This window comes from Oryzias melastigma, linkage group LG7, assembly GCF_002922805.2.
Source record: "Oryzias melastigma strain HK-1 linkage group LG7, ASM292280v2, whole genome shotgun sequence".
Classification (NCBI taxonomy): domain Eukaryota; kingdom Metazoa; phylum Chordata; class Actinopteri; order Beloniformes; family Adrianichthyidae; genus Oryzias; species Oryzias melastigma.
In genome coordinates, this window is record NC_050518.1 from 32048304 (window position 1) to 32058314 (window position 10011).

Here is a 10011-nt window from a genome sequence, read left to right on the forward strand (position 1 = left end):
CTGTTGGGCTACCCCCAGGGCCTCATGCCTCCCCTGGTGATACCGCTAAGGCAAAAGGTGAGCAAATGAAAACCCCTTTTAGCCTTCCCAGGTACAACCCCCACTCCTCATCGAGTGAGAGCTGGGATGAAGTACGGCTGAAAGTCCGTCTCGCCCGCCTGCAGTTTGAAGCCCAGGAAAAGGCACAAGCCAGACAAGCCCAGATGGAGCTCAGACGTCTGGAAATCGAGGCAAACACTGCAGTGAGGATCAGACAGCTGGAGCTGGAGTCGTAGACTCTGCTACCGGCATCCTCAGAACATGCAGCCCCTCCTTCCACCAGTCCACCCACTGGTTTGTTTGACATAACCAAAGTCATCACCATACTTCCTGCTTTCCGTGAGTCTGAAGTGGACTCATATTTTGCACTGTTTGAGCGTATTGCTGGCACACTAAATTGGCCATGTGATGTTTGGCCCCTTTTGCTACACTGTAAAATGATCGGGAAAGCCCAAGAGGTTGTAGCTTCGCTCCCTCTTGAGGACAGTTTGAATTACGATAAAGTAAAAGCAGCTGTCTTAAGGGCTTATGAACTGGTGCCTGAAGCCTACCGACAGAAATTCAGAAGTCAGAAAAAGTCTGCGTCTCAGACACATGTTGAGTTTGCTCGTGAAAAGAGCGTCCTTTTTGATAAATGGTGTGGAGCATGTAAAGTTGCCAGTTTTGAGTCTCTCCGTGAATTGACGGCGGTCTGGAATCCCCCCAGATCATGTCTGTGACGGGGCACCGCTGTGAGTGCGGCCTGCAGGCTTACTGGGCTCCGTCACTCCAGGAGAGACGAGAATGGAGCAACATTCTGTCGTCACGCAAAGCCTCGAGCTGTTTACTTCCGGATCACGTGAATAAAATTTATTTAAAAAGAAATGTGACAACAGCTTCACTGAATTCTTAATTTTAATCAGAGTGCTTCGTTTTCTCCAAAATATTTTTAATTGATGGCATGATGAATAGAATCTGAATTAAATAACCGTTTCGGGTAATGAAAGATGAGGAAAGTGATACATAAATGCTGATCGTCACTATAGGCGAAACAAAACATCATTTCAGAGAGAGAGAAAAAATAAACACTTTATTGATAAATCAATTATTTTCAACCATCAAGCCTTTTAACTTTCTATGAAGCAGAAAATAGGCTACAGAAAGACACAAATAATTATTTGAAATTAAATTCTACATTCCCATTGATCGTAAAATTTGAAAGAGAAACTGGCGTGTCCATCACATTGCTGCTTGAAGGACTGAGATTCAGCTTTTGTGGACCCTGACCACTGCTGGTTGCGACGTTGCATGACGACAGAATGTTGCTCCATTCTCGTCTCTCCTGGAGTGACTGAGCCCAGTAAGCNATTCGAACCGGGGCCTTCTCGCTGTGAGGCGAGAGCGCTAACCACCTGAGCCACCGTGCAGCCCAACATCAGTTCAGAGAGAGAAAAAATAAATACTTTATTGATAAATCAATTATTTTCAACCATCAAGCCTTTTAACTTTCTTTGAAGCAGAAAATAGGCAACAGAAAGACAAAAATAATTATTTGAAATTAAATTCTACATTCCCGTTGATCCTAAAATCTGAAAAAGACACTGGCATGTCCATCACATTGCTGCTTGAAGGACCGAGATTCAGCTTTTGTGGACCCTGACCACTGCTGGTTGCGACGTTGCGTGACGACAGAATGTTGCTCCATTCTCGTCTCTCCTGGAGTGACGGAGCCCAGTAAGCCTGCAGGCTGCTCTCACAGCGGTGCCCCGTCACAGACATGATCTGGGGGGATTCCAGACCGCCGTCTGAGAGTCGACTCACAGCCGTGCTCCGCAAGCTGTGGTTGGTGTAAATCCCCGGTAGCCCCACCTTAAAACAACAATAAAAGACACACAGGCTGTTAACGAGAGCAGAAGAGCTGTTATACCAAATATACAGGGCTATGCCATTGTACAGACCTCCTCACTTATTTTTTTAAGCATTTCTCCGAGGTAGTTGACCCCCATCGGTTCCCTGGAGTACCAAACCTCAGATGCTGGGGTGATGGAGCGCTTCGGGTGCAGATAAGAAGTTTTGCGTCTGGAGGACATTTAGAGATGTACTTCTTGAAAGCTTTTACTGGGCACAGAGGATCCCCGGGCCTTGCAAACATAAATCCTCTTAGGTTTTGCTTGTGCGGGTCGTTTGGAGTTTTGTGATTTTTAGTTTCAGGATTATGTGACAGGCTGACATATTCAGCACCTTCCTCGTCTCTGTGGATGGCAAAAGATGCCATGGTCAGCTCACGGCTCCCCTTCCTCCCACGCCGAGCCAAACACAGCTGGATGTCAAACCACACCTTTCTGACAAGGCCGAGGGGCGTGTCGGGAGACAGCGCAGTTGAGCATCGGATTTTCTCTAGGTCCGACTCAGGAATCCGAGGATGATGGGAGCTGGTGTCTCTTCCACTCTTTCTGTAGCGCTTCATTATTGCTTTAAAAACCGCATTGCTGCTCTTGAACACGGTGTCGCTAGTTATGTTCATGTCTTTTAAGTGGCGATTAATGCCAGCTCTCAAGCTCTTCAAACTGGCAACGCTGTATTCTCCTCTTTCTTTAGTGGACTGAACAGACGCGTAAAAAAGCTGCAAACTGTCATTGAGGGTGGTGGCGGTATAGTTTTCAAAGTTGATGTCCATGTTTTTTGAGCCAGGAAGTCTTTAAAGATATTTACTGCCCATTTCGTGTTTTTTTTTGTGTTTACCTCGTCCTTGTCATCCTCTAAGTGATTTAATTCTTCTGGTGTCACTTCCTTGTGTCTCATCTCCCCCTTTTTATGTTCTCTTCTCTCTTTCTCTTCTGCTGCATCCCAATCTTCAAAATTATCAAATTTACCGAACAAGTTAAAGGAAACAATAAAATCACTCATTTTTTTCTGCTGTCCATCTGTTGTTACAAACAGTCGATTAACGGATCTCAATTTATGTTTTGAGTTTTCTGGTAGTGCAATGATATTCGGCCGGTGTAGGTAGCAGATGTGCTCGGCCTGTCAGATCGGCTCGGGGGCTTGCGACTAGTGATGACGTCACACAACTGTAACAAACGAATTGGCTAATTTGCGGATTTTCTGTACTGAAACTGATATTTACATTAATTAAAAATAAAAAATTAAATAAAGGAAAAAAGTGTTGAGATCTGATCGGGCTATTATTTATTATTTTGGCATTGACAGCTCCTTCACTAACATCTGCTCTCCTCAGTGTTTGTGTAACGGAGCAGAACGTGAGTGCTGCATATTCCAGCGGGACTTCATCCGGTCCGTGCGACCAGAAAGAAGTTCAACATTGGCAGGATGTATTTAGAAAAATACGTGTGAATAATTACTTTCTTTTTTTTAATGTACGACCAACAGCAAGCTAGCATGCTACTTGCTAGCACCCACTTTAGCTCAAACTTCACGCTTCCCAGCCTAATTTCGCTCTATTAAAATAACGATCATTATCCTGTGATGATTCCTCTCGATCGGATTATTTCGTTGTCAAGGTTTTTGCGGCTGATTGCAAATATTCCTTCTCCTTTTGTCATTCTTAACGTATTTGTTCGGACCTCCTCGGAATCCGTGCATTGTTATGGCGGAAGTGTGTCATTCCCCGTGTCACGTGACAGTGGTCTAATGGTCCGGACCAATCACAATCTTACACGTCATCTATGCGCCAGCCCCCGAGCCGATCTGACAGGTCGAGCACATCTGCTACCTACACCGGAACTTCTTTTTTAGGTGTGGTTTATCACCGTGGTATATTACTTTTTAATCCACACCCAGCAGCCAATCAGAATCGGGTATTCACCCGGACCATGGTACAATGGAGGATATCCCATGGAAGGAGGTTTGGCAAACCCATAATAAATTCTTGATCACCAATAAAGTAAAAGAAGTGTCTTTGAAGATTATCCATAGAGTTTACCCCACTAAAGTTTTTATTCAAAGCAGATTTAGATTGAGCATTGATATACTTTTCAGTTTTTGTTGTAATTGTCCTGAAACAGTTATACATCTTTTTTAGTATTGTTCTCAAGTTAAAGTATTCTGGCAGAAAATTTGCGATTTGGTTCATGACAAAGTCAAAGCTTGTTTTGTTTTGTTCTGGAAGGATCTTTTGTTAGGTCACATATCAAAGAATATGTAAAAGGACTCTGATCTGTTCTTAATAAATCTCTTGGTTATTTTGGCCGAATATCACATTCATAAAAGTGTAAATTCTCTGAACGAAAACCATGTTTCATTGTATTTTTTCTGATTTCAATTTCTACATTAATAGTATCCGAAACTCTGAGAAACAAAACACAATTAAAACTTTGTCTGTATGTGAAAAATTCAATTTCCTGACGTGAAAACTAATCCCGAGGCTTACTTCTATTCCTTGTTGTTTCATTGTTCCCTTTATTGCCTAATTAACTGTGAATCTCTGTAACTTGAAAAAAAAATACAATAAAGTTTTTTTTTTTTTGCTTAAAGTATCTTCAAATGACAGACTTCCGGTTCCGGCTGATGATGTAAGGCCGCCATCTTGTTGTCTGCAGCTAAGTCCTCTTTTTTATTTTTTTTTTATTGAACAATTGAACATGACAGAACATAGCTTAAGCTGTCAACTAACAAAATAACACAATTAGATGGTGTTTACAGCCAGCAAACCAAAAGAAAGAAATAAAAGAAAAACAACAAATTAAAAAGCAAATTTTCAACCAATCAGCAAGGTAGTGCATGTGTTAACTAACATAAAAAAGTTCTTATATTTCTATAAACATATAATTACGTTTTAAGTTATATCAATTCACATCAGGTAATGTTATTAGTGCATCATATACTTTCTTCTGGGAATTAATGTTTTTTAGAGATTTCAAATACAATTTCCATTCGACCAAAAAAACCTTAAAGATAGGGATTCTTTTCAGCACTCTTTGTTTGTGTATGAAAAATCTAGCTAAACATAGGACTAAATTATAGCAGAGTTCTTCTGTTGGGGATGGCAGCAGAGCTCCAAATGTAATATCCTCTAAGGTGAACCTGATAATAAAATTATTGGATGTATCCAACTTTATATGTTGTTCCAAAAAAGCTGTGTTTTGGAACAGCTGAAAAATAAATGATCTATTGTTTCCACAGAGTTTTCACAAAAGGAACATAAGTTGTTTTCAATTTTAAATTGTCTTTTCAATAAATCTTTGGATGGGTAAATGGAGTTCATGATTTTAAAGTGTGTTTCTTTAACTTTGGGTTGGATTGGAAGTTTTAAATATAGCGTTCTTAATTTAATTACAGATGATTTAATAAATTTATGAGCTATGTCGTTCTTATTAACTTTACCTGGGAAAAAATGTTTAGTGAGAATTTGTCTAATAAAGTGGTTGGTACATTTTTTGTCAATAATTGAAATCCCATTAATACATAAACTGCCTTATCGTGGATTTATAGGGTGGTATGTTATTACAATACGTGTTTGGTTAATAAATGCTTTAGGCAATGCTTTGTGTAGTTTAATGAATTCAGATAAAGGAGGTTTAAAATTGTGTTTGTCGCAGAATTGTTCATATGTGTACATGTTTCCCTGTGTGCGCGAGGCGTTAGCTAGCAGCGTTAGCTTGTGCTGAGAGGACGGCGGTGTTTCGTTGGGACGTTCGTGAGGTCTGCTAGTCTCACAATCACAGCCACGTTGTCTTTACGTTCAACACTTCTCCACTCATTTAGCTAAATAGGATTGTTTGGAATCGAACCACGTATAACCAAATCTCACAAACAAAACACCCCCGTCGTCTCAACATAAGCTAACGCAGCTAACCTGCTAATGCGGCCTGGTTCTGTTTACTTCCGGGGCACGATAAGAACGTGGCACAAAAAAATAAATCAAAACTCATACTCAGACTATTTCAAGTGAAATAAATTCGAAACAAAAAATAAACTCATTGTTTTCAGCATTTTATAGACTGGATTTTAGTTTTGAAAATTTTTAGTGTGACGTTTCTATCGTGACCCGGAAGTAAGCAGCACGAGGCCGCGCTAGCATGCTAACTGAATTAACCTTTGTTGAGACGACGGTGGTCTTTCGTTCGGATGTTTGTGAGGTTTCTAAAGAGATGTAGTGATACGTGGTTCGGTTCAGAACAATCCTCTTTAGCTAAAGTGTCGTAAATGAGTGAATACGTGNCCACACACCTGTCAGTCTCGCGATACTACAGCATGATCACGTGCCTCAGAACATGTCAAGTTCTCCGACAAGTGAACATTTGACAGATCTTGTGGTTTTGGTCGCGGTGTAGAGCTGCTCAAAGAGGCCCAGTGCGCTCTGCTGCCAACTAGTGGCCGGAGGTTAAGGTGGAAAACAAAAGCAAGATGGTGAACGACACTCATAATTAAAAAAATATTGTCATGTCAACATTTCAAATCGATACAAGTATCGCCAGACAAGATATCGCGATGTATCACTGAATTGATTTTTTTCCTACACCCCTATTAGATAGTTCTGCAACATATAGTTGTTTAGTAGTTAGGGTCATAGCCTTTGTTTGCTTTAGCTTAAAAGTTATTACTGTTGATGAATAGAAGACTCTCACAAACAAAATCTTATCAGTAATCATCAGATGATGATCTGAAGATCTACTGAAATTCTCTTTCATTTATTATTTCACAAAGATCTCTTTCTGTTTCTCTACAGGAAGTCGAGTTCAGAGAGACTGCACAGAGTTCACAACTACTTCCTGTGTGCCGTGTACTGAAGGAACTCATAATGAGAAATCTAACGGACTAAAACACTGTAAACCCTGTTCTTCATGTTATTCAGGTACAAATCTATTGAAATAATTAAGTTATTAGTTTGTTATAATCTTTCAAACTTTTAATTGCTGTATTTTCAAAATAAAAGCTTCCTTGTTTCCTGCTCGTGCTTAAATGACGTCACATTAACATGTTTCCAGACTAAAGCAGATTGACATCAGAACTGTTAAAGAATCCTGTAAGTTTGTGAACTGAAGCTGTTCTATTGAACATTCCACAGTAATGTGTTTGTCTGCTGACAGGTTCTGGTCTGAAAGTGAAGCTGGAGTGCACTCTGACTTCAGACTCGGTCTGTGAACCTCAGGACGGGTTCTTCTGCCTGGACTGGTCCTCAAAGAGCTGTGGAGCAGCACAGAAACACAGCAGCTGTAAAGGAGGACAGTACATCAGCCAGAGAGGAACAGCCTCCACAGACACTGAGTGCTCTGACTGCAGCACAGGAACATTTTCAGATGGAACAGGAACGTCCTGTCAGCCACACACACAGTAAGAGCTTCTCCAAGAACCAACAGGAATGTTGATCTGAAGCTTCTGCTGTAAAACTCTTCCTCTGTTCATCCAGATGTGAAGCAGAAAACCTGCAGCTGATAGAAGCAGGAACCTCTACAGCTGATGCTCGATGTGGAGAACAACGTCTGAATGTGTTAGGAATAGTGATCGGGGTTTTAGTTCCTGTTGTTGTTTTAATAGTTATAGTTGTTTTATGGGTCTACAGAGAGAAAATAAAATGTTTGAAAAAAAGGTGAGAATGACAGAAAACACTCAAATATTCTAATGATAAAATAATGTTTCAGTTACTAAAAATTTTTGAAATCTTTTTTTATTCAAAGGAAAACATCAGATGTATGTTTGTTTGTAAAACTGACATTTCACACATTTTAAAGCATTTTTTTCTCTGAGAATCTAAATTTAATCTGTAATCTTCCTGCAGTCTGAGAACAACCCAGAATTTGATTATCTGAACCTCCCAGAAACATCATCAGGTGAGACTAAAGAACGTTTACTGTCTGCAGCTAAAAGATCAGATCCTCCATTTAAATATAAAAATATATACATTTTTCTCTTCACAGCAGAAACTAGAACCTCATAAACACGAGTCCAGTCTCTGTTCTCTGTGGACTTCATGTTCTCCAGAATCCAGTTGGATTTCTGGGTTCTGACACAGAAAAAAATCTTCAGATTTTCTTCTTCATTCTGGACTCTGTGATCTGGATCATGAAGCTCCTGCAGGTTCATGATTGATGAAGATTTATCATCAAACTCAAACTGGACGTTAGACAAAAGATGAACTTTAATCTTTACTGCGGCGTGATGGGAGGAGCTTCTGTCTTCATTCATAAGAGATCAAGTCACAACCATGAAAATAAATTGATTTTTCTCTGCATGAGTGGAGAAAGATTATTTAAAAGACTCACAAAGTAATGTAAAATAAAATATTTGTTTCTAACAATCATTCCTGGTAATGTCAAACATGTTAACGTGAACTCTTTCCTTCCATTCATGTCCTTGTACAGAACTTTTAAGATGAAGATATAATAATAAATATATTTTTGTGTTTTAATGATTGACTATTTGCCTTTTGATTGCATACAATCAAAGTTTTTCGATGATTTTCATTTCTGTCCTTTTTTGTTAATTATTTGTTCTGGTAAAACTTAATTGTCTGTAAGTCAAAAGCTTGTTTTTATTTCTAAAGTTTTTCTAGTTTTTTTTTTTATTTTTTCATAAACTGAACCGTAGTTTTCATAAGATTTTTTTATTTTGATTCATTTAATTTCATATTATAGCAAGAACTCTTCTCATCTTTGTTAAGCACAATAAGTTATATGAAAACTCTTAGTATTTATGTGTTTGATTTCATTATGAATATTTATCTAGCTGCCTTCTTTTGTTCACTAATCACATAACTAATGTGTTCTACCCGTTTTATATCTATCAGTATATGTTCTAATGTTTCATTTGTCAGTGAGGTGCATTCAGGGAACACAGCCTCACCAGCTTAAAAACAAATCTGATCTGTAGCCCCGGAGAAAAAAACAGGAGGTGAAACTTGGTTAAAAAAAATCATGTGAGAGTGGCGCCCTCTACTGTTGGAGACTGTATTTTAACACATATTTTTAATAAACTTTGAACAGCGTCTGTGTCTGGTGTGAGTTTGCTCTACAATGACTAATGTACTCGATCTCTTTACTGTTTGTTCTGCTACACTCGTAGAAAACATGACTGTAAGTTATAGTTCTGGTTTTTACTGTTTCTCTTCCTTTGGTTTGAAAACTGGTTCTTCCACACGGTCCTTAAACGCATCACAGGTCACATGTCCGGTCTCCTCTCTTGATTTAAATACTGGTTTTCCCCTGACGGTAAACGCCTCATTTCCTGATTTTCTTCTCGCGCTTTGACGATCTATAATTTGCGCTTTTTTTAAGGTAAAGAACATCAGAATAAGAACAAAAACGACTGAAAATGTGTTTTTGATGAGCAGCTTTAAGGAGTATTTTCATGTTTGGAGTGACGGTCTTCAGTAATCAGTAAATGAAGAAGTAAGTAAATGTTCTTTGTTTAACCTTCAGTCTGTTCAGCAGGTTACAGTAAAATCCTGGAAAAGTTTGTTTAACTTTATTCTGTAAAGTTATTAAAGCTGATGTTCAAACTATGAATATAGTTAAGATCTGTTAACATGTGAACGAGTTATTGTGTGAATGCATTCAATGCATTCACACTATAGTGATTCTTTTTCTCTTTATTATTATTATTATTATTATAGTTTATGTCCACTTCCGTACGTTTTTCGGTACTTAAAAACTTAAGCACACTTTATGTGATTTACACAATCTAGGTATCAAAACGTTCAGCACGTTCAGGAAATTAATGCACGAACTTTTGGAATTCGTACATTTTACGCTGCAAATTTAAGCAATTTACGCGATTTACAACAACCGCAATAATACGATAATGCATTCACACTAGCATTATCGGAGGTAATGCGACTTTTCTAGTTTTTCTGGAGATTATTCTCTGCTGTTAGCTTATAGATTTAACTTCTGACTTCATGATGTGAATTTACTTTGACTTTTTCAGCATTAGTCTTTTAAAGGTTTCTTGGTGTTTGTTCGAGTCATTTAAACATTTTTGAATCTTTTGTTTTTTTTCTTTTAGAAAGTGAAAGATAAATTAAATCTAAATGTT

The 10011-nt window shown here is 38.6% G+C and overlaps 2 protein-coding genes across 6 annotated transcripts in view; one reads left to right on the forward strand and one right to left on the reverse strand.

Moving 5' to 3' along the window:
* Window positions 1–10011, reverse strand: part of LOC112140035 (paired box protein Pax-7) — a 629290-nt gene that overhangs the window by 452364 nt on the left and 166915 nt on the right. The window lies entirely within an intron of this gene.
* Window positions 6707–10011, forward strand: part of LOC112141326 (tumor necrosis factor receptor superfamily member 14) — a gene marked incomplete at its 5' end in the record, with an annotated part of 25998 nt that continues 22693 nt past the window's right edge. Inside the window, 2 exon segments of the mRNA XM_024264434.2 lie at window positions 6707–6832; window positions 7068–7311. Coding sequence (XP_024120202.1) covers window positions 6707–6832; window positions 7068–7311 — 370 coding nt within the window.